The 24,513-nt window shown below is 41.0% G+C and overlaps 1 protein-coding gene across 1 annotated transcript in view; it reads left to right on the plus strand.

Moving 5' to 3' along the window:
• LOC122558306 (polycystic kidney disease protein 1-like 2) overlaps positions 1-24,513 on the plus strand; it is a 134,249-nt gene that overhangs the window by 80,639 nt on the left and 29,097 nt on the right. The window contains exons 21-28 of the mRNA XM_043706723.1: positions 1,561-1,754; positions 7,019-7,193; positions 9,297-9,603; positions 9,888-10,092; positions 11,801-11,897; positions 14,060-14,206; positions 15,755-15,940; positions 17,557-17,884. Coding sequence (XP_043562658.1) covers positions 1,561-1,754; positions 7,019-7,193; positions 9,297-9,603; positions 9,888-10,092; positions 11,801-11,897; positions 14,060-14,206; positions 15,755-15,940; positions 17,557-17,884 — 1,639 coding nt within the window. The remainder of the gene's footprint in view (positions 1-1,560; positions 1,755-7,018; positions 7,194-9,296; positions 9,604-9,887; positions 10,093-11,800; positions 11,898-14,059; positions 14,207-15,754; positions 15,941-17,556; positions 17,885-24,513) is intronic.

Genomic DNA, 24,513 nt, shown 5'->3' on the forward strand with positions numbered 1-24,513 from the left:
CCCCCCACTTTAGGAAAAGTACCTTGGCTTTTTATCTTACCAATGCCCCTCATGATTTTGTAAACCTCTGTAAGGTCACCCCTCAGACTCTGATGTTCCAGGGTCAAAAGCCCAGCTTATTCAGCCTCTCCCTATAACTCAAACCCTCCAACCCTGGCAACATCCTTGTAAATATTTTCTGCACCCTCTCAAGTTTAACAACATCTTTCCAGTAGTAGGGCAGCCAAAATTGTACTCAGTATTCTAAAAGTTGCCTAACCAATGTCCTGTGCAGCCGCTACATGACCTACCAACTCCTATACTGAATGATCTGATCAATGGAGGCAAGTGTGCCAAATGCTGCCTTTAGCACCCTGTCCACCTGCGACACCACTTTTAAACAACTATGAACCTGCACTCCAAGGTCTCTCTGTTTGGCAACACTCCCCAGGGCCCAACAATTAACTGTGTAAGGTAAAAACGAGGACTGCAGATGCTGGAAACCCGAGTCTGGATTAGAGTGGTGCTGGAAAAGCACAGCAGGTTAGGCAGCATCCAAGGAGCAGGAAAATCGACATTTCAGGCAAAAGCCCTTCATCAGGAATAGAGGCAGGGAGCCTACAGGGTGGAGAGATAAATGACAAGTATAATGATATGTATAAGCCCTGCCTTGGTTTGCTTTACCAAATTGCAATACTTCACATGTATCTAAATTAAACTTTATCTGCCACTCCTTCGTTGGTTTTAAATTCATAGAATCATAGAATCCCCACAGGGTGGAAACAGGCTATTTGGCACAAGTCATCACCAAGCCTCCGAAGAGTATCCGACACAGACGCATCCCCCTACCCTATCCTGTAACCCTATATTTCCCGTGGGTCCGGACCTATGCGTCGCTGACATTATGGGTAATTTAGCATGGCCAATCCACCTAACCTGCACATTATTGGATTGTGGGAGGAAACCAAAACACCTGGAGGAATCCCATGCAGACACAGAGAATATGCAAACTTCACACAGACAGTCGCCTGAGGCTGGAATCAAACCCAGGTCCCTGGTACTGTGACGTAGCAATGCTAACTACTGAGCCACCATGCTGTCCCAATGTTTGTTAAATTTTGTTTTAATTTTAGTTTTGTTTTTATGTATTATGAGATATGGAGTTAGGCCACAGACTAGCTATGATCTCATTGAATGGTGGAACAGGATCAGGGGGCTATGACCTATACCTTTTCCTATGTTCCTATTCTACACTCATCTCTTGCTGTCGTCTCAGGCTGAACCAGACTGTTTGTATACACATCACTGTATTCAATCACAGGTTGAGTATCCTCCAACCCCATGCATAGTCCATCATTTTAAGTAGCAACACTGGTAGTGTTGAGCTTGACAAAGACAAGACACCTCTGTTTAACTATTTCAAACTTATTGCAAACACAAAAGACTTTTTTAACAAATAAAACCCACTGAGGCATAATTAGTAAAATACAAAATTTTATTCTTTCAAGAATTTTCAGGAAACAAAATCATAGCTGGTAAGTAGCTATTTATTGAATTCAACCAAATTATTTGTTATTACAGATGACCACATTATCGGTTTGCGAGAGGTAATCATTGGAATTGAAAGTGCCTTGATCATTTTTCCTGTGAATCTCATAATCGTGCAGATTTTTCGAAACACACGTCCCAAATCAACTGACATATCAGCAACGCTAAATAAGTCAGCTTCTGATGACCCCTCAGAATGTCAACGAACCCCTGAGAATATAATGATGGTGAGGATTGTTTTCTTTCTCCCCTATAGAAATCATTCCACGTGTACAACAAATCTGAAATTTGTTAACAATACTTCATAAAATTCCAAATACCTAACTATAACGAGACACAGCATCTTCAGAGTCATGTTCAGAACTAAATGGAGTCAAGCATGAAATAAAATGGTGGCCAGGTGTATATCTGGAAATCCCAGTTCTATTTCTGGCACTGACTAATTTTATCGGTTTGAGGAAGGACTGTTTGAGTGTGGGAGCTGTACACATTATTGTTTAGAAATGAGGACATCATTCTGCCATAGGCAGAAATTTCAGAAATTTTGCAATTTTCATCAAAGCAGCTGCATTTTAGAAAGATTTCTGACTTACAGCTGCAGAGTAGAGGTGGGAAGCATGGGTTCGAGGTGTGATAAATATAAAACATGAGTGAAAATGGTATTTCCTCCTTTACATTTCATCATGAAATGCCATTTTCTGAGTTACATCATGTTTACTAAAATCAGTGGTGACAGTGATTGGAAAGTGCAAGTAATCATGAAATAATAGTTACAAGATTGTTATTTCTGACATTTCAAGCTAAGAAGTGAAGGAATAACGTTGTATAAATACTACATACTTTATCCATTGAACAAAGTGCTATTATGCATTGTACAATCTTGAAATGCTAGCCTCGTGTGAGATCCGAAATTGTTGTTAGCACCCTCTTGGGGATATTATTCCTTGCAAAATAGCTCAGCCATCTCATTGGCTGTTTAAAAAGTTTTGTTTGGTGTTTGAGCTTTTGTCTGCCTTCTAAGGCACTAATAGACCCTGAAGTGCTGTTTTTATCTTTCAGTTGTCTCATAAGAATGTGTAATTTATGGCTTGGCTACCGAGCATTCATGATACTAAAATGCAGAGTTTCTTTTTGCAGCTGCTCCTGCTCCTTGGTGGCATGGCTGCCTACAAGATAAATTCTTAAGTGCAATATTTGTTTTATTTAACCATCCTGGGACTGCAAGTTTGGTGGCTTTGAGAGATTTATGAGCTTGTGAAAAAAATAAAGGTTTTTCAAATGCCTATTCTAGTGACTTATTTATCTTGACAGTTGTATGAGCTACAGACTGCCTTTATGGGTCATGTGAAATCTGTTTGTACTGGGTGAATAGATTGGGGTTTTGAGAGGGGCAAGAGATATGTGGGGCAGGGAAGAGGGTAATGGGGTGAAGGAAGTAGAAGTAGAAAGGCATGAGGAGGTAGGGGGTTAGAGAATGGTGGGAATGGGATTCTATGCTGATCTGTAAAGCCAAGTCGAAGCAATAGTTTCAACCTGGCTGCTTTGGCATCAGTCTGCCTCTGTCTCTTTCTTGGGCTGATAATCCCTCCAAAAGATAAAAATCCCACCTGCCTGCCATGCTGGAACAAACATGGGATTGTAACATGGGAAAAGTATCCAACTCCGAATTCTTGCCTCCAAGAGGCATCTTCAGCCCAAGACATCTATGGTGCTGAAAATGATCATTTTCCCTTGTCATGGTTTAGTAAAAGCATATTTAAATCTAATCTTCAGTTATTTTAAAGGAGGTCTTGAGCATTGCTGCTGCCTATGCATGCAACGAAGATTTTCAATCTCTCTTGTTTGGGGCATCCTCTGCAAAGATTGCCACACCTCTTGGACCCCTGCAAGTGACTGAAAGACCTCATCAGCGATGTGAAAGATAGCAGAATTGCAATTAAAACAAAAAAGAAATACGCGTCTACTGTGTCAATAGGGGCAGAGCAATTCCACACATCGACTATAGGGTTTCCATGGATACCAAAAATACCAGTGTAAAACCTATCACTCACAATTTGGGTTTGTTCACCTTAAGAAAGAAGCTGTGCAGCAGTTGGGAATCTGGAAGGAGCTCCATGCTGCTCCTGAGTGTTAGTAACAGAGTGGGTAGAGGGTCTCCATTAATGCGAGAGGCTAGAAATCAGGTTTCTGACGGTGAAATGAAAATATGCAATTAAAGTCTTAGAACTTTAAAGAGTTTTTGTCAGGTTGGGATCAGAAAGCCTTTTTGCATTGATTTTTATGTTATCAAAAGGCCACTTCACCAGTATTATGTTTGTCTTCACAAAGAACTTTTGTGTAACTTTTAAAATCATTTATAGGATGTCAATGTCACTGGTTGGACCAGCATTTGTTTCCTACCTAATTGCTCTTGAGAAGGTGGTGGTGAGTTGCTTCCTGACCAATCTGCAGTTTCTTTAATAGAGGAGGCAATAGCCTAGTGGTATTATAGCTGGACTGTTAATCCAGAGACCCAGATAACATTCTGGGGACCTGGGTTTGAATCCTGCCATGGCAAATGGTGGAACTTCATTTCAATAAAAATCTGGAATTAAGAATCTAATGATGACCATGAATCAATTTTCAGAAAAATCCTCAGATTCACTAATGTCCATTAGAGAAGGAAAACTGTTATCTGGTCTGGCCGAGATGTGACTCCAGACCCACAGCAATGTAGTTGACTCTTAACTGTCCTCTGGGCAATTAAGATTTAGATTACTTACAGTGTGGAAACAGGCCCTTCTGCCCAACAAGTCCACACTGACCCTCCGAAGAGCAACCCACCCAGACCCATTCCCCTACATTTACCCCTTCACCTAACACTATGGGCAATTTAGCTTGGCCAATTCACTTAACCTGCACATTTTTGTACTGTGGGATGAAACCGGAGCACCCGATGCAGACAGGTGGAGAATGTGTAAACTCCACACAGACAATTGCCTGAGGCGGGAATTGAACCCGGGTCTCTGGCGCTGTGAGGCAGCAATGCTTACCACTGTGCCACCGTGCTGCCCATGGGCAATAAATGCTCCCTTGCCCATGATGCCCTAATTCTGTGATTTATTTTTAAAATTGGTGTAGGTTCACCACAATGCTTTTAGGGAGTGAATTCCAGAGTTTGACCTCATGAGACTGAAGGAATGGTGTTATATTTCCAAGATGTCAGAGTCAGTGGTTTTGTGGGTGAGGGAATTGCAGGTGGTGGTGTTCCCATGAATTGCTGCCCCTGTCCCTTTAGATGGTGGTTGTCATTGATTTGGAAGGCATTGTCGAAGAAGTCTTGGTGAATCTCTGTAGGATCTTTTAGATGGTAAATATTGCTGTTACTGGGCATCAATCTTAGAAGGAGGAGATGTTTGTGTTAATTAAGTAGGCTGCTTTGTTCTGAATGGTGTGTGACAAAGCAGCTCCTTTAACAAGGTTATACAGTCCTTGTTTTTTTTCAGAGAGGTTGTAAATGACATAGACTCTGAATAGTCTGGATGCAGGGTTTTAGGGCCAGTTTGAGAACAGCTAACAGATACTGCCTCAGGCAGAAGGCTTTCAATGTTTTAATAAAAATCACTTGTACAATGAAAGGGAAGTGGCCATTTCTGCCAGCTCAGCTTTTCTCTGTTTGGGGGGGGGTAGGGTAATGTGGAAAAGCCACTGGACCCAGAAGCAGGTCCAGACTGGTACTGTCTCTCTCCGTGACTTCTATCTTGTAAGAACCTGTCTATGGTTTTGCCTTTTGTGCCCGAAGGCTTCTCGCAAGTATTTGGAACAGCATCATTAAATTGGGATGATCTGTTGGGTTTTCGGATAGGTCAAGTTATTCGGCATCCTGTTTTCTGTTGTTTGTGTTTCGTTCAGAAATCTTGTAAAGAAATTCTGTTTTGTTTAAAACTAAGTGGTTTGACCAGCTGGAATATCCACTTTACACCTGCTTAAAACAACTAGCAAAGTTAAGGTCTGGGCTACCTTCTTGAAATGTTTTGACGGCGTCTGGCCTGGTCCATAACAGGTGTCTAGCTTCTTGAGTGACTTTGCAGCTGCAGTCATTCAGGGAACTCAGAAGTATTCCATTGTATTCCTGACTTATGCATTATAGATGGTGGACATGCTTTGGTCAGTCAGAGGTGAGTTATTCACTGGAGGAGTCCTAGCCTCTGACCTGCTCTTGTAGCTACAACATTTATATGACTAGTCAAGTTCTGTTTCTAGTGAATGAATGCTCCCTAGTTTCGAAAACGGGATTCAGCCATGGTAATGCCATTGTATGTCCAAGGGCAATGGTTAGATTCTGTCTTGTTGGAGATGGTCATTGCCTGACACTTGGGTGGTGTGAATGTTACTTGTCACTTGTCAGTTTAGGCCTGAATATTGTCTAGATGTTGCTGCAATTGGACTGCTTCAGCATCTGAAGAGTTGAAAATGGTGCTGAACATTATGTATTCATCAGTGAACATTCATATTTCTGGAGGAGTGATCATTAATGAAGCATTGAGTATGGTTGGGCCCTGAGGAACTCCTGCAGAGCTGTCCCGGGACTGAGATAACTGATCTTTAACAGCCTTGGCCATCTTCCTATGACTCCAACCAGCAAAGAGCTTCTCCTGGTTCCCATTAACTTTCATTATTTTAGGGTTTCTCGATGCCACACATGATCAAATGTGGCTTTAATGTCAATGGTCGGTACTCTTTCATCTCCTATGGAGTTCAGTGCTTTTGTCCATGTTTGAACTAAGACTGTCATGATGTCAGAGCTCCCATCCCTTTAACAGACTAGCTCACATCTGCAAAAGCTGACAGCCAATTGGAAGGCCAACAGCTCTTCAGTCTCAACACTGCCTCCAAGAATGGTGGCCACTGCTGGGACTGCACCCTCTCCACAGTAGTCCACCCTGGATGAAGCTGAGTGGGGTATCCAAGGGACACGTGAAGCATTGGGAGGACTGGGAAGGTAGAAATTGTGCTATCAAGGGCATATGCATTGTGCCATTGAGGATAGCCACTGGTACCCATTCACAAGGGACCCCCTCGTTTAGGCTGCAAGGGCACTGCCAGGATATACTTGGTGACCACTCCACATGGCAGAGGGCCCACCCATTGCTGCCAGCAGTGGCAAGAAGGGGACGTTAACAGGGCATTATTTGGCCACTTAATGTTCTCAATTAAACTCTACTTTGATAGGTTGCCTTCCACTTTCCCTGCCACTGAGAAAACGCCAGCAGCAGTGCGAGGCAGTGCATCCACCAGACCCTGCCTTTCCTTTCTACTTCTTGAACTTCTCCCTACTCCCAGCTCACTCATAACACTGTCAACCAAGCTTTGGTCAGTGGAAATGTTATTCCTTTAAGTATCAATATCCATCACCAGAATTGCAATATGTGAATAGAGGTGTATCTATTTCTGCTTATTGTAAGTTGCAAAGTTAGATCTCCAAATGTTAATCTCTTTTCTTTATTCATAGGACATCAAAAGGATTGCTAGTTCTTTGCCTGGAAAGCTGAAAGATGCAATGCCAACACTAGAAGATGATATCAGAAATGCAAATGACATAAATAAGTTACTGGTATTAATAGCAAACATTATTCAGCACTGTAATGAACAGTCTGATACTCAGGAGGTTGCTATTTCAGATAACGGTCAGTGCATATGCTTATTTTTATCGTAAAGTCAGAACTAGGCCATTCAGGACTGAAATGATGGAGTACTTATTCACTCAAAGAAATGGCAATCTGGAATTCCCTCCCCCCACAAACTGCTACAGAAAAGACAATTGAAATTTCAAAACTGAGTTTAGTTCAGTAAGAGTGTTAAGGGATATGGAAACTAGGAAGGGAAATGGATTAAAGGGCACTCTACCCTTTCTAGCCAGGAAGTGAACTAACTTCATGAATAAACCCATTGCATTCTCCCCAGGGAGTTAGGGATGGGACTGAGTCCGGGTCAATCACCTGATGCAGACTCAAGCTAACAACAGAGGCAGGTGGATGCTGCTGTTGGCAGGTTAGAAGACCTGTCCCCTTTCACAGTGACACTGTGTTGGTGCTTCCACAGATATGTCTTCCATGTCGTTCTAACCAATCTGATTTGTCCAGTCAACATGCAGATTAAAACCACCCATGACAATTGCAGTGCCTTTCTGAGGTGCCTCTATTTTTTCCTGATTATACTTTGTCTTACACCAATTCTACAAGGGCCGATAGATGACTCCAGCCCTTTCTTTCCCTTGCTATTTCCTATTTCCGCCAAAATGATCCTTATCACGACTCACCACTGCACTGATACTGGCCTTAATTAACAAAGCTACTTTACCTTCTTTTCGTTCCTGCCTATTCTTCCAGAATGCTGAATACCCTTAAATATTGAGTTTCCAGTCCTGGTCACCTGGGAGAGTTATCAAGCCATGTCCATTTTTTTAATCTATTTGTGCTGTTAACTGATTTACCTTATGGCAAATGCTGAGTGCATTCAGAGAAAGACCCTGAAGCTTTGATTTTTTTACCAGTATGACTTACTCTGTTTCTAATTTCTACTGCACTCTTCTGTGTATATTTTAAGACCATAAGACTATAAGACACAGGAGTGGAAATAAGGCCATTCGGCCCATTGAGTCCACTTTGCCATTTAATCATAGCTGATGGGCATTTCAACGCCACTTACCCACACTCTTCCCGTATCCCTTAATTCCTTGCGAGATCAAGAATTTATCAATCTCTGCCTTGAAGGCGTTTAACGTCATGGCCTCCACTGCGCTCCATGGCAGTGAATTCAACAGGCCCACCACTCTCTGGCTGAAAAAATATCTCCTCATTTCCATTTTAAGTTGACCCCCTCTAATTCTAAGGCTGTGCCCACGGGTCCTAGTATCCCTGCCTGACGGAAACAACTTCCCAGCGTCCACCCTTTCTAAGCCATGCATTATCTTGTACCCTTTCCTTTTCTACCCTTTGCTGTTACACTTTGATTACCACTGGCCTCTCCGTTACTCTGCTATTTCCCTTAGATTTGTTAAACTCTGTCCTCCATTAATTTGTTTAAAACCTTATCAACATCCTTAGTCATACGATTTATCATGTCACAGGGAACACTGGGAATAATTTTGCAAAATTTGGAATCTGATTAAATGGAGATTCAAAAGATAAATTGAGTAATTGTGTACTCTTGAGGTGAATCAAAGGTACAAGTTTATGCTGTTTCTCCAAAATCAACTCCAAGTCGTTCAGGCTCCATATTGGGAACACAAGATTGCTGAATAAGTTCTGCAAAGAGCTTAAGAAATGGACTGTATTTTCACAATGCATACAACACATGTCAAAGAACTGCTGCAAAATGTCGATTTAAATATATTTCTGATGTATTTCCATAACTCATAATTAATAGCAGTAACATATGGTAGTCCATAAGTTTACATTGCTAGATCTGTTACTTTGATTTAGTGGGGGCTGTGCTCTGAGGCTGACAGGACTTTGGTTGTCAATCTACTGCCAGCATTTCTTATGCTAAATTTGAATCAAAATGTATGATGTTGACGTGTCTGTTAAAATGCATCTCTTCGCAAACGTATAGTTTCTCTTGTGTCTTCTTTATAACTCAAAATCATTGAAATTCCATATATATATTTTAAGTGCAAGAATATCATTGATAGGAATTGAGGAATATTTCTGTGCTGTAGACCTCTAGGACTCTATATAACCACACCCCTCCCTCCCTTCCCAATATGATGGACAATGTCATATTTTTAGAAAATGATTCTTCAGCTACCTGTAGTCCTGATCAACAAAATGAAGATAACAATTCCATGGTCAGCAATCCTGAAGACAATAATTCCACCTGCAGCGATCCTGAGAAAGAAACAGATCAAATGATAAAACACTTCTTATACTATGTGAGTCATCTACTTAACTATGTGGAAACTGAACTGCAAGAAATGGAACTAAAGACATTTCAGAATCCTTACACTCAGATACATGCTACAGATCAAGTGCAGAAGATAATACAGTTCATCAAAGCAGCAATTAACTCTGCAGATGCTAACCACATTACTAAGAGGTATAGGATACTATTTCTGATATTACAGAAATATGTGTGTTATGCTGTTGAAACAAGTTTTTAAAACAGATAGTGAGTATTTAGAAATTCGGAGTAATTGATTTGAGTGGTTGCGGATAATAGGAATCCCCTATCCATTCCTGAGCCCTTAAGTATGCAAGTTTGTACACGCAGTCATCTCTATTACTTTACTGAAAATCTTTTATTGTAAGCCATAATTGCAACTTATTGTTAGTATTCATTAATTTGTTCATTTCACGAGCAGTTTGTACTTTATTGAACAGAAGTAAGAAAACAAGCCCTGTTTCGAAAGGTCTCCCTTGGTGGTTCATTTATATTGGCTGGCTCCTGGTGTTTGTCACAAGTAGTGTCTCGGCATTCTTTACCATGCTGTATAGTTTTGATTATGGCAAAGAGAAGTCCATCCAATGGCTCAAATCCATGATTGTCAGCTTCGTCGAAAGTGTTTTCATCATACAGCCATTAAAGGTAATAGCGGAATCAGCAGAGAATGAAAACCACCCCATAAATGTGGTAAAATTAAAAACAGTTATCAGTCAAGGGCTGATTCAAATGGTGTCAGGATCACTACTTTCAAGGGACTATCAAAGGGGCCAGCTGAGCTCAGCCAATTCCATAAAAGTCAACTTGTGAATGGAAGCTAGTTATGGGCAATTCGTAGAAATTCCCTTTTTATTACAGACAGATATCTGGATTGTGTAGCAGAGGACTTTCTCACTGTGACATTGAAAAAGCCACATTATGATTCACTTTGGGATCTCCTATATTCTTGGGCATTAATGGAGATCCTCGGGAGCATTACAGTGTCTGTGGTGGGTGGGCACTGCTGCTTAGAATTCTCTATTTTTATTAAGATTTTTAGGGCCACTTGCCATGTCCTAAATTGTACAACCATGGCAATTTCTTGAGTCAAGGCTTCAGATCAGAGAAGGATTGACCTGGTTCTGTGGTCTATGTCCAGTTCTGTAATGTTCCAGAATTTCAGACATATTTCTAGAGGTTAGGCAGAACTGCACCAATGGTGCAGGCCCAGACAAAGCATATGGACTGCAAGGGCATGGGTTTTCCTCAATTCTTGCGTCATTTTCCCGTAAGCTTGCAAGCGTGGCCCAGCCTGGGGTGGCCCAGCAAAGGCTGGCATTCTGTTCTCTGTCTGAGGAGAAAGTGAGGTCTGCAGATGCTGGAGATCAGAGATGGAAATGTGTTGCTGGAAAAGCGCAGCAGGTCAGGCAGCATCTATGGAACAGGAGAATCGACGTTTCGGGCATTAGCCCTTCTTCAGGAATGAGGAAAGTTGGTCCAGCAGGCTAAGATAAAAGATAGGGAGAAGGGACTTGGGGGAGGGGCGTCGGAAATGTGATAGGTGGAAAGAGGTCAAGGTGAGGGTGATAGGTCAGACTGGGGTGGGGGCGGAGAGGTCGGGAAGAAGATTGCAGGTTAGGAAGGCGGTGCTGAATTTGATGGATTTGACTGAGACAGGCTGGGGGGAGGGGAAATGAGGAAACTGGTGAAATCCGAGTTCATCCCTTGTGGTTGGAGGGTTCCTAGCCGGAAGATGAGGCGTTCTTCCTCTGAATCAATGCAGGCCAACAAGTGCAGCTACACAGGTTTTAGGGACAGGCTGAAGAAACCAAATAATTCCTTCCCTCAAAAGCTTGATTTCATCCCAACCCAGTTTTAGAGCTCCTGATCTCAAAGGACTCTAGAGGCTTATAACTCTATGCTTTCATTCCCCATCCATCAGTGCTAGTCCCTGTCAGGAGATAGATGATGAATTCCTGATGAAGGGCCCTTGCCCAAAACTTCAATTCTCCTGCTCCTTGGATGCTGCCTGACCTGCTGTGCTTTTCCCACTTTTGACTCTGATCTCCAGCATCTGCAATCCTCACTTTCTCCCTGTCAGGAGACAAGCAGGCTGTAGGTATGGCCTGGGGTCATGTAGATTGTCCAGGACAGGGAATTCTTGTACTTCTGTAATCATGTCAGGAAAAAACACTAAAGGATGACATGGAATTCTGCCCTTGATGGGATGTGCAGTTTCAGCTAGTAGTTTAAAACACAGGTTTCAATGAAATCTATCAAGCAGTGTCAACCTTTAACAAACAGTACCAATGCTAATTGCCTTTCATTTCCAGAGATATTGTAACTAACTAGTTTTAATTGTCTTTCTGTTAAGGTTTTATTTGTTGCTGCCTTCATTGCTCTTATTGTCAAAAAGGTTGAGAGAAATGAAAATGAGGAAAACTACAATGAAAACTTGCTTTCTACTATCAGTAAGTTTACATAAGATAAGAAATATTGTGGTGATAAGCCTAGAATAAAGTGTATCCAGGCAAGTGATTCAGTGAATCATATTGTAGAGATACAGTAGAAATTCTTCCAGATATCGCATATTTAGCAGAGATATGCAGGCCTCCACCATTATGTCCTTGCCAATCTAAGGTCTGAACATTCCTCTACTCTATTGCCTCCAGTGCAGGATAGACATGGCAACTCAGATAGGAGGCCAATTTTTCACCATTAGACCAAATTTGATTTTCCTTCTTTTCTCCCATCATGCAATGCTGGTGACTATGCCCTGATTGCCCTGCCACATGTAACTAAGAGCGGGGACACAGGAACTCACAATTCCATTATTTTAACAGCGTTCTGCTGCTGACATGAAGGAATAGAAAGACAGAGATGCTGTTGGTCCTTAAGGCAGTAGTAGAGGGTCTGCCATTGCACCTTTTTCATAAAATCACACAACGATACAATGCAGGACAAATGCATTCGCTCATTGAGTTTGTACTCGGTCTTTGACAGAACTTTCCAATTTTCTTAATCTATAGCCCATCAATTAATTTTCCTTCAGTTGCTCTTTGAAAGTTTTCATTGATTTTCCTTTCAGCTCATGCATTCCAAATCATAACGACTTGTTGTAGAAAATATTTTCTTTTGATGCTGTCTATGCAAACAAATCAATGAAATGCCTTTTCAAAGGTGACATGCTCAGCGTCAACTACTCTTGTGAACCCTTGCCACTTCTAAATCAAGAAATTCAACCTAATTTGTAAAACATAGTTTTTTCTGTAATGTGTTCACCTTCACTTATTAAACCATATTTTTCCAAGAGACAATTATTTTGTCTTGGATCAATCCTCTAAATGTTTCTCCATCCCTGATTTTAGGTTGACGCACAGGGTTAATTCCTGTTCCCTAGTTTGAACGGAGTGTAAAATTTGCAGTGCTCTGTTTGGCACTACATTGTATTTTCATATCTGGGCAGATTGTAAAATTGTGTTTAAAACCTTTTTATTTTCCACCCTTCCTTCCTCAATAACACAGGAAGCATCTCAACTAGACTAGAGGGACATAGGGGAGAAAGTAGGGACTGCGGATGCTGGAGATCTGAGTTGAGAGTGTGGTGCTGGTCAGGCAGCATCCGAGGAGCTGGAGAATTGCCATTTCAGTCATAAGCCCTTCATCCTGCTCCTCGGATGCTGCCTAACCTGCTGTGCTTTTCCAGCACCACACTCTTGATTAGAGACACATATATAAAACTTGAAAATGACAGATACAAGCCTGAACTGATCCTATGTCGCTTAAGTGGAACTCTATTTCATACCATTACCAATCATTTCCTCTCCTCCATATCTATTTTTAATCTATATGAATTCACTATCGTCGCCCCTTGCATTCTCTCCTTTAGTCAACACAGATACAAACTTCTGATTTGGTAACTTAGAAATGCTCTTGCTTTTCAATTCTTTACCATATACAGTTTAATTCTGTACTGAATTACGAATGTGATGTACACAAACTAGTCCATATAGAAAGCCCATCACTATAAACAAAATTATATGGAACTCACTACAGAACTGAAGTATGAAGAAGTCCCAACCCAGTAGTCAGGATAAGAAAAACCACGTGCATCCATATTTTGATTTGTCTTTGTTAAATTCTGTGAAGTAAAAATTAATATGCTGTTCGGTATAATCAGTAAGATAACATGGTTCCATAGTGCTGTATCTTTGAAATTGCAGCTTCACAAAATAATCTATATGGTGTGTTGTTGTCTCGCCATAATCTTACCAGACCATAGGGGCTGCTCTCTCATTAGAGAGAAAAGCGATTGGTGGTGATTTAACCTGAGGACCACCAGATCTTTTACCATGCTAGCCCTTGCCCACAAAGTCCAAGTCTGAAATCTACAGTTTCCTTAATGATTGTGGGGCTTTCAAAACCATTCCAGGAATTTCAATCCAAAGCAAAATGGTTATTGTGGTTACACAACATCATAAATGTCAGTAACACATTGTAAGTGTACGAGAAGTATCAACATGAGTATAAATGAGGACAAATATCATTCATATCAGTGCTTATGTTTTAGTCTTACTATGAAACATATTCTCTGTCCAACATTTCAACCAATTTATGCAAAGTATTTTATTAGATGAGGATCTCAATGTGGTAACTCCCAACTATACAAAAAGGTCAGATGCTGGTATTTACAAGCCACCGTCAGTGAAACATGTGGAGAAAATGAAAGCACAGCACCTCAAAGAAAAGAAAATGTATGATTTTATTAAAGATATATTTGGTATGTAAATAATCTTTCTATTCATGATTATCAGTCACAATAATTTTTGAGAAGGAAAGATTAAATCAAAGGATTGAAGACCAAAATTAGACAGATAAACTTGGAAATACAGATAACTTGCAGGAAGAAAAATTTGTACTTACATGATGCTTTCAATGACATTAGGATATCATAAAGCATAACAAATGCTTGTTAATGTGTAGTTACTGTTGCAATGAAGGTAACAATGTAGTTAGTTAACACATTATTAAACTATCAGGTTTAATCATCAAAAAGGTGGAATTGCTAACTGTGCAGAGTGAATAAAGAGTTATCTAGACTCAAAATATTTTGTTCTCTCTCCATGAATGCTGCCTGACCTGAAGTGATTTCCAGCAGATTTTGTTTTCACTAGTAGTAAAGGGGTGTGGAGAAACCCAGAGTGAGGTATATCATGTGATGGGAGAGCTCCAAATAGAAATGCACTCCTTTCCCACTCAAGGAGTAGGATTTGGTGGGCTTCAAATGGGCCTCTCTCCTCTGCCCACGGCAGAAATTTTGTGATGATGTTGGTTCAATTCCTTAAGTGGCTGCTTAAAGATCTCACTTGTCCCAAGGGCGTGTTGACCTTGCCTTGATCTAGCCAAGGGAAGAATATGTATCAAGGCACCTGAAGAGCAAACAAGTACAATACCCAAAATTTCAGCTGTCCAAAAGCTAGACATTTTTAATATTCAATTGAAAAGATGATGACTTGCTTGTTTTACAGGCAAACAGCATACTAGGCACTACATACTGCGGCAAATGTCCACCTGCAATATTGCTGTAGGCATCAAAGAAGTACCCAGGGCCTGTACCTCAAGACTGACAGAAAGAGAGAGAGAAAAAAACATAAGGATCACAAAATTCTGAAGAACAGAACATTTGGGGAGAGAGAGAACTGGAGACCAATAAAAAAGAAAAGTAGTAGAAAACAAGAATTTAGAGAAAGATACAGAGAGACAATTGCAGGCAATGATACCAATATGTTGTTATTTTACAAAAGGTCAATTTGCTGGAATTTTGATCAAATCTTCTAAATTAGAGCCAAGTAGATCATGCAAATATTAATTGAAATACTAAATCAGGCAATTGTTAAATATATAAGTATTATAGAAATGGGTTGAGTATTGCTCTTTCAAATGTGGCACTGGTTGCTTGAATGTTTAACATTTTACATTTTGGCCAAACTGCTGCTACTTTAATCACTTTTGTGTATTTCGTCTACTTGTTGATGACCAGAAAGATTCAATGAATAAATCAGAATTTATGAACCACAGGTATCCAATAAAGGAACATTTTCCAGTCATACAAGTGACATTATGATTTTTAAATTAGATTGACCTACTTGACAAAAATGTGTGGACTTGTTGGGCCGAAGGGCCTGTTTCCACACTGTAAAGTAATCTAATAAAGGAACATTTTCCAGTCATACAAGTGACATTATGATTTTTAAATTAGATTGACCTACTTGACAAAAATGAAACTAGGTTCTTTGAACTTTCTCATACATTTTTTTGCTTATTTTAGCTCACGTGGGATTTCTGGTTGTGTTGGCAATTATTGCTTATGGAGAACGAAGCCCTCATTCATTTTATTTAAACAAAGCTCTCAATGATAGCTTTACCAGGAAGTTCAATGGATCCCTGGCTGTTAATGACTTTTATATCTGGGCTAATGAAATTTTATTACCCAACCTATATGGACCATACGAAGGTAATCCTAAGATAATATTGAAAGAAAATATATGAATCCACGGTAAGCATGCTGTGGACAGAATATTTGTATTGGTCCTTAGACTTCCGATCCAAAATTAGCAATTTGAGATCCAACATTAGACCTGTTGTATTTTTTAATATGTTGAATAATTGAAAATATTTGGCCCTTGTATCTTCCTTTTCTGCTGTTTTCTGGGATATAGATATTACTGGTATGGCTAACCTTTGCTGTCGATCCTAATTGCCCTTAGGAAGATGGCGGTGAGCTGCCTTCTTGAACTATTGCAGCCTTTTGGACCCAGGAACACCAACTGTGCTGTTAGGAAGTTCCAGCAATTATATCTTCACTTCTAAACTTATAGAGGCGGGATGTTCATTGTAAAAGCAACTACAGATGGGTGATCCTAGGACATTATCCTGAGGAGCTCCTGTAGCAATGTCCCAGGACTGAGATGATTGATCATAATCATCGTCTATTGTGCTGCATATGGCTCCAACCAGAAGAGAGACTTACCCCAATTCCATTGACTTCAATTCTACCAGGGGTCCTTGATTCCACACTCAGATAAATGGTGTCATGATATCAAGGGCAGTCACTCTCAGCTCACCTCTGAAGTCTATCGATTTTGCCCATGTTTGGACTAAGGCAGTGATGAGGTCAGGAGCTGGGTGGCCCTGGTGAAATCCAAGCTAAATCCAAATTTAGGGCGGCACGGTGGCACAGTGGTTAGCACTGCTGCCTCACAGTGCCAGAGACCCGGGTTCAATTCCCGCCTCAGGCGACTGACTGTGTGGAGTTTGCACGTTCTCCCCGTGGCTGCGTGGGTTTCCTCCGGGTGCTCCGGTTTCCTCCCACAGTCCAAAGATGTGCAGGGTCAGGTGAATTAGCCATGCTAAATTGCCCGTAGTATTAGGTAAGGGGTAAATGTAGTGGTATGGGCAGGTTGCGCTTCGGCAGGTCGGTATAGACTTGTTGGGCCGAAGGGCCTGTTTCCACACTGTAATGTAATGTAATCTAATCTAATCTAATTACTGTGTGTAAGTGACTCTTATCAGAATTGTCAATGATACTTTCCAGCATTTTACTATTGATCAAAAGGAGGTTGGTGAGGTGATAATTAGCCATATTGGACCTTTTCCTTTCTTTTTGTGGACAAGACATACCTGGACAATTTTCAACATTATTAGATACATCAACTATTTTACTGGAACAGCTTAGCTAGGGTCATGGTTAGTTTTGGAGCACAAGCCTTCACTACTATTTTCAGATTGTTGTCAGGGCCCATTGCGGGATACAGTGCTTTCAGCCATTTTTAGTTAGTGAGTGGAGTGGATCAAATTGGATGAAGATTGGCATGTGTTGTTTTAAGGAGCTCAAGAAGAGGCTGAGGTTGATCATCCACTCTGAACTTCTGGCTTTAGCCTTGTTAATATGTCCAAAATTTTTATAATTCTGGAAATACATTACTTTAATAAGTACAGTGCATATTGCATAATGTGTCTAAAAAATCTAACAGTAGGGATCATTTGATATTCATTCTCTAAGTCGCCATCTTAAAAATTGTAAGTAAATCTTCAGAGTGACTTGAAAATCACTATGTATTTTCTAACCAGGATTTATAACTGATGGGAATTCAAAGTTGCTTGGAAGTCCTCGCATTCGACAGGTCAGAATCAAACCAACTCTTTGCCCTGTGCCAACAAGATTAGTAGATAGTATTCAGGAGTGTCGTGCTCCTTACTCCTATGGTGATGAAGATATGTTGGACTTTGGAAATAAAGGGAATTTCAGTGTAAACACAGAATCCCTCTGGTTAGCTTCTGCCTGGCATTACCAGAGTGAGTCACAGCTGAAAGAATATCCAGTTTGGGGAAAGATCGCTCTTTACCGAGGAGGCGGCTTTGTGGCTGAGTTGGGAACAGAAAACAAAACTGCAGACAGGTAATTAATATTTCAAAGAGAGAATGGAAAATTAAAGGATTCTATTTGTGAAGAATGTTCATTGTAGGATGAGAAATATCCTATCTGTATACTTCTACTGAAAGACATAAAAATATAAGAAATAGGAGCTGCAGTGGGTTACATGAACCTGCTCCACCATCAAACTTGATTTCAACTCCACTTTCTTCTCGGTAACCCCAACCATTGACTCCTCTAGAATTCAAAATGTGCCCATTGCAGCTTTTAAAACATTCAATTATTCACCCATTGCAGCACTCTGGGGTAGAGAATTCCAAAGTCTGAGAGAAGAAGTTCCAGCTCATCTCTGTTTTGAAGAAGAGACTCTTTATTCTAAAACTATACTGTTAATTCTACATTCTTCCACAAAGGGAAACATCCTTGCAGCATGTTCATGTTTGAACCTTCATTCCATCTAATTATTCCTGCCATGACAGAGAGCTTCGAAGTCCATGTGTGGCAGTAGCTCCCAGAACTGGCTGCACGGCTGAGAGGGAGTATTGGTTCACCACCTCTGAATCTTGTGTGTTTCAACTTTGCTTCCTGGTTGAGGGCTCAATGACGTGGAGCATAGATTTAAGCTAAGGGCAAAGTTACAATGGGAATCTGGAACTCATTACCTGTAAGGATGGTAGAGGCAGAAACCTTCATAACATCGAAGAAGCATTTCGATGTAAACTTGCAAAGCCAGGGCATAGACAGCTATGGCCCAAATGCTGGAAAATGGGTGTTTTTGATTGCTACAGATTTGATGGGCCATATGGACTTTTTTTGTGCTGTAGATCTCTATGACTCTATGTCTGTAATAAAATCATCTCTCATTCTACTGAACTCCAGTTAGTTTAGAGCTAATCTGAACAACCTTGCCTCATAAGAATTACTTGCAATAATCTATCCTGCTTCCATCACACACTGAGTCATGGAGTTGTGCAACATGGAAACAGACCCTTCGGTCCAACTCGTCCATGCAGACCAGCTATCCTAAATTAATTTAGTCCCCTTTGCCAGCATTTGGTCCATATCTCTTTAACTCTTCCTAATCATGTACCCATCCAAAGGCCTTTTAGTGTTGTAATTGTACCAGCCTCTATCACTTGCTCTGCCAGCTTATTTCATACAGGCGCCACCCACTACATAAAAATGTGTTCCTTACGTCCCTCTGAAATCTTTCCCCTCTCACCTTAAATCTATGCTATCTAGTTTTGGGCTCCCCTGGGAAAAAGATCCTATCCATAGCCATCATGACTTTTTAAACCTCTATAAAATCACCCCTCAGCCTGTGACACTCCAGGGAAAACAGACCCAGGCTATTCAGCCTTTCCCTATAGCTCAAAATTTCAACTTGGCAACACCCTTGTAAGTCTGTTCTGAACCCTTTCAAGTTTCACAACATCCAATAGCAGGAAGACCAGAATTGAACACTATATTCCAAAAGTCGCCTAACCGATGTAAGCTGCAACATGACCTCTCAACTCCCATACTCAATGCAGTGACCAGTAAAGGCAAACATACCCAACATCCTCTTCACTACCCTGTCTACCTGTGACTCCATGTTCAAGGAACTATGAAACTGCACTTCAAAGTGTCTTTGTTTGGCAACAATCCCCAGGACCTTCCTATTAAGTGTATAAATCCTGCTCTGATTTGCCCTACCAAAATGCAACACCTCACAATTGTTCAATGCTTTGGCATCTTCACACCATGTGCTGTAACTGTTAACTATTCCTTATCCAATTTGATCATGCAATGTGCAATTACACTTGCTGCGTTTCACACCTACAGAATGCCTTGCTTGATTCTGAATTAGAAATGTAGAGGTTTTACATTCGTTGTTTATTCAAAATGCTGTAATTGCTTTGAATAATTCACATGTCCACATCATCATGCAGTTGATAACAATTACATTTTTAATCAGAATGGGGATAGCATTTCTCATAGAATCATAGAAAATAGAAGCCAGTGTAAGCTATTCGGTCCTTCGAGCCTGCTCTCCCATCAATGTGATCACGGCTGATCATCCCACCATAATATGCTGTTCCAGCTTTCCCCTCATACCCTTTGATCCCTATTGCCCTTAGAACTATATCTATTTCCTTTTTTAAAACATTTTGCCATTAACCACCTTCTCTGGCAGAGAATTTCCAAGTTCATCACTCTCTGAATAAAGTAATGTCTCCTCATCTCAGTCCCAAATGCCTACCACTTAGCGAGTTTTGAGAAGGTTTATAGCTCAGGATGAGGATTTTGATGTAGGTTTGCTCGCTGAGATGAAAGGTTCATTTCCAGACGTTTTGTTACCTTACTAGGTAACATCTTCAGTGGGCCTCATGCAAAGCAATGCTGAAAATTCCTGCTTTCTATTTATATGTTTGGGTTTCTTTGGGTTGGTGATGTAATTTCCTCTGGTGATGTTATTTCCTGTGGCGAAGTCACTTCCAGTTCCTTATCTCAGTGGGTGGTAGATGGGGTCTAACTCGATGTGTTTGTTGGTAGAGTTCCGTTTGGAATGCCATACTTCGAGTTAGACCCTATCTACCACCCCCTGAGAAAAGGAACAGGTAATAACATTACCACAGGAAATAACATTACCACAGGAAATGACATCACCAATCCAAAGAAACCCAAACATATAAATAGGAAGCATGAATTTTCAGCATTGCTTTGCATGAGGCCCTCTGAAGATGTTACCTAGTAAGGTAACGAAACGTCTGGAAATGAACCTTTCAGCTCAGTGTGCCTACCACTGTATCCTACAACTGTGACCCCTGGTTCAGGACTCCCTGGTCATCAGAAAAATTATTCCTATGTTTAGCCTATTTAGTCTTAGAATTTTACAGGTTTCTATGAGATCCCTCCCAATCCATTTAACCCCCAATAAATATAGTCCTAACCAATCCAGCCTGTCTTCATACATTAGTCCTGCCAATCCCAGGAATCAGTTTGGAAAACCTCCACAGCCAGAACATCCTTCCTTACATAAGGAGACCAAGACTGTACTCTAAGTGTGGTCTCACTAAAACCTTGTACAATTGCAACACATCCCTGCTCCATATCCCAGGACATTGCGGGAAGTTAAGGAAGAGGTTTCAGGGACCCAGCAGAGATATTTGTATCATTTACAGCCATGGATGAGGTGCCAGAGAACTGCAAGAGTGACTAATATTGTCTCTTTACTTAAGAAAGACTACAAGGAGAAGTCTGGGCACTATAGACCTGTGAGTCTGACACCAGTGGTGGGTAAGTTGTTAGGTGGGATTCTGAGAGATAGGATTTACAGGCAGTGGAGAAGCAAGGGCTGATTAGGGCTGGTCAGCACAGCTTTATGCGAGGGAAATAGTGTTTCACAAACTTGATTCAGTTTTTTGAGGATGTAACCAATAAGATTGATGAAGGCAGAACAGTAGACATTGTCTACATGGACTTTAGTGAAGCTTTTGACAAGCATCTTAATGGTAGACTAATTAGTAAAATTAGATGACATGAGATTCAGGGAAAGCTTGCCAATTGGATACAAAATTGGGTTGACAGTAAGAGACAGAGAGAGTTGATGGAGGGTTGTTATCGAACTGAAGGCCTGTGACCAGCGGTATTCTGCAGGGATCTGTGCTGGGTCCAGTTTTGTTTGTCCTTTGTGTAAACAATTTGGATGAGAAGTTAGGAGGCATGCTCAATAAGTTTACGGATTACACCAAAATTGGTGGTATAGTTTGAATTAAGTCTACAGAGGACAGTACCGCATCATTGTCACCATTTATTTGTATGGAGAGAGTCCTTGACACTGATCCAGCTCCCTCTGAGACAGCTCTCAGAATGAACAGGATGTCTGACACCCTGTTCTTATTTGTCAGCCAGGGCTCCCTAACCAGACAAGATAACAGACTCAATCAGGGAATTCATATACTATGAGGTCTACTTGGCTGACCTCATTATAATCATAGGCGACAGTGAAGAAGGTTATCTAAGATTAGAAAGAGATCTTGATCAATTTGGCCAATGGGCTGAGGAGTGGCAGATGGAGTTTAAATTGGATAAATACAATGTATTGCATTTTTGTAAAACAAACAAGGATAGGATTTATACAATTAGAATCAGGGCCTTGGGTAGGGCTTATGCCTGAAATTTCGATTCCCCTGCTCCTCGGATGCTGCCTGACCTGCTGTGCTTTTCCAGAGCCACACTCTCGATCCTTGGGTAGTGTTGTAGAACAGAGAGACCAAGGTGTTTAGGTACATAGTTCTTTGAAAGTTGTGTCACAGATAGGCAGGATGGCTAAGAAGGTGTTTAGAATGCTTGTCTTCATTTCTCATTGAGTATAGGGGTTGGAATGTCATGTTGAGGTTGTACTGAATGTTGGTGAAGCTACTTTTTGAGTACTGTGTGCAGTTCTGGTTGCCCTGCTATAGGAATGATACGATTAAATTGGAGAGAGCTCAGAAGAGATTTGCCATGATGGAGTTGGAGCATAGGAGTTATAGGGAGAGGCAGGGACCTTTTTCACTGGAGCATAGGAGGTTGAGGGGTGACCTCAAAGAGGCTTATAGAATCAGTCGGAGCATAGATAAGGTGAATAGCAAAGGTCTTTTCCCTAGGATGGGCAAGTCCAAAACTAGGGGCATATTTTTAAGATGAGAGGAGAAAGATTTAAAAGGGACCTGAGGGATAGCTTTATCACACAGAGGGTGGTTTGCATGTGGAATGAACTGTCAGAGGAAATGGTTGATGCAGATACAGTTATGAGAAAGTAAGGACTGCAGATGCTGGAGATCAGAGCTGAAAAATGTGTTGCTGGAAAAGCGCAGCAGGTCAGGCAGTATCAAAGGAGCAGGAGAATTGACGTTTCGGGCATAAACTTATGCCTGAAACGTCGATTCTCCTGCTCCTTTGATGCTGCCTGACCTGCTGCGCTTTTCCAGTAGATACAGTTATAACATATAAAAGACATTTGGACAGGTTGGACAGAAAAGATTTGGAGGGATATCGGCCAAATGCAGGGAAATGGGACTGGTTAATTTTGGAAACTTGGTCAGTGTGGATGAGTTGGACTGAAAGATCTGATTCCATGCTGTATATCATTTGCCTTCTTCACTGCTTGCTGCAAGCTTACTTTCAGAAGCTGGTGTACAAGGACACCCAGGTCTCTTTGCACCTCCACCTTTGTCCAATCTGTTGCTATTCAGATAATAATCTGCCTTCCTGATTTGCTCCCAAAGTGGAAAACCTCACATCTATCCACATTATACTTAATCTGTCATGCATAATGTAGGTAAACATTCCTTCTTCATACAATGAATCCTGGGGATGGAAAGATAACTGAGACCACGCTGTATGCCACATCTGTGTTCTAATGGTGAGCTTCTGTCATAAACCTTACTGCAGCAACTGGCTTCTGCATAAACAAAATGAAATAGCTATGTCATTCTGAACCAAAGCTTTCTGGAAATAATTACAGCTCAGTTGCAGAGCACAAGCCATCTGCTTTATAACTTCCCTCTGGGATTGCATTGTGAATTAACAAACAGCATGCTATCTGTTGGATTCATTCACTGCACCAGATGTGGTCTGAGACATCTGATGCAGGAAGCTGTGAATAAATTGCTGAGGGAGCTTAAAAGAAAAGAGTATAGTTTTAATTTGGAATATTGCCCGACAAATCAGAGTTTAAGAGTTGAATCTCTGAAACCCATGACTTGAAGAATATCATCCAGTTCCTAATCAGCAAGAGGGTTTCCCACGCAGTTATATCTCATTATCAAGTTTACGATATCTGGCTCTTATCCAAGTCAGTTATGAAAGTGTGAATAGTGAAACTATAGTAAAGAGCCAATTCCTGAAGGAATTTATTAATTGCTACAATTCTGAGTAGTTTTAAGAACCTGCTTGTAGTTCTTCTATTTTTGATTGGATTAATACTGAGTCTATTTCAAGAATTCTGCCTAGTTTCAAGTGTTCACGTTTTACTCCCTTGTGGGAGTAAATATCGTCAGCAACTGTATTTTGCAAGTTCCTTCAATTAATTCTGACTTTCTCTTCATGGATCTACTGTTTCTGAATAGACATTAGTCCCATATCTCCAAGGTGCAGCCCTTCCAAGTTTCCTCTAAGAGTCTAATCTTCATGTCCAAGACTAGAGATTATGTGTTCGCAGGCTGTCCATTCATGGTTGAGATTGTAGCCAAGCTTGAATCTGTCACAGCCAATACTCCAAACAATTTCCATCTGGAAATCCATAAACACACAGCTGGACCTCCAGCTGTCTTTCTTCTTCTGGGCCGATCACACTATATTCTTGGCTGTTGGCTATTTGTTCCCCACTGGTTCACTTACAGCCTTTAACTTCCTAAAGAGGCAGAGCCATTCCTTTTGGCTCGTGTTTTTTAGGAGAAAGTGAGGACTGCAGATGCTGGAGATCAGAGCTGAAAATGTGTTGCTGGAAAAGCGCAGCAGGCCAGGCAGCATCCAAGGAGCAGGAGAATTGATGTTTCGGGCATGAGCCCTTCTTCAGGAATGAGGGCTAAGATAAAAGGTAGGGAGGAGGGTCTTGGGGGAGGGGCGTTGAAAATGTGATAGGTGGAAGGAGGTTAAGGTGAGGGTGATAGGCCGGAGTGGGGGTG

The sequence above is a fragment of the Chiloscyllium plagiosum genome, chromosome 17, assembly GCF_004010195.1.
Source record: "Chiloscyllium plagiosum isolate BGI_BamShark_2017 chromosome 17, ASM401019v2, whole genome shotgun sequence".
In the NCBI taxonomy this organism is placed as follows: Eukaryota; Metazoa; Chordata; class Chondrichthyes; order Orectolobiformes; family Hemiscylliidae; genus Chiloscyllium; species Chiloscyllium plagiosum.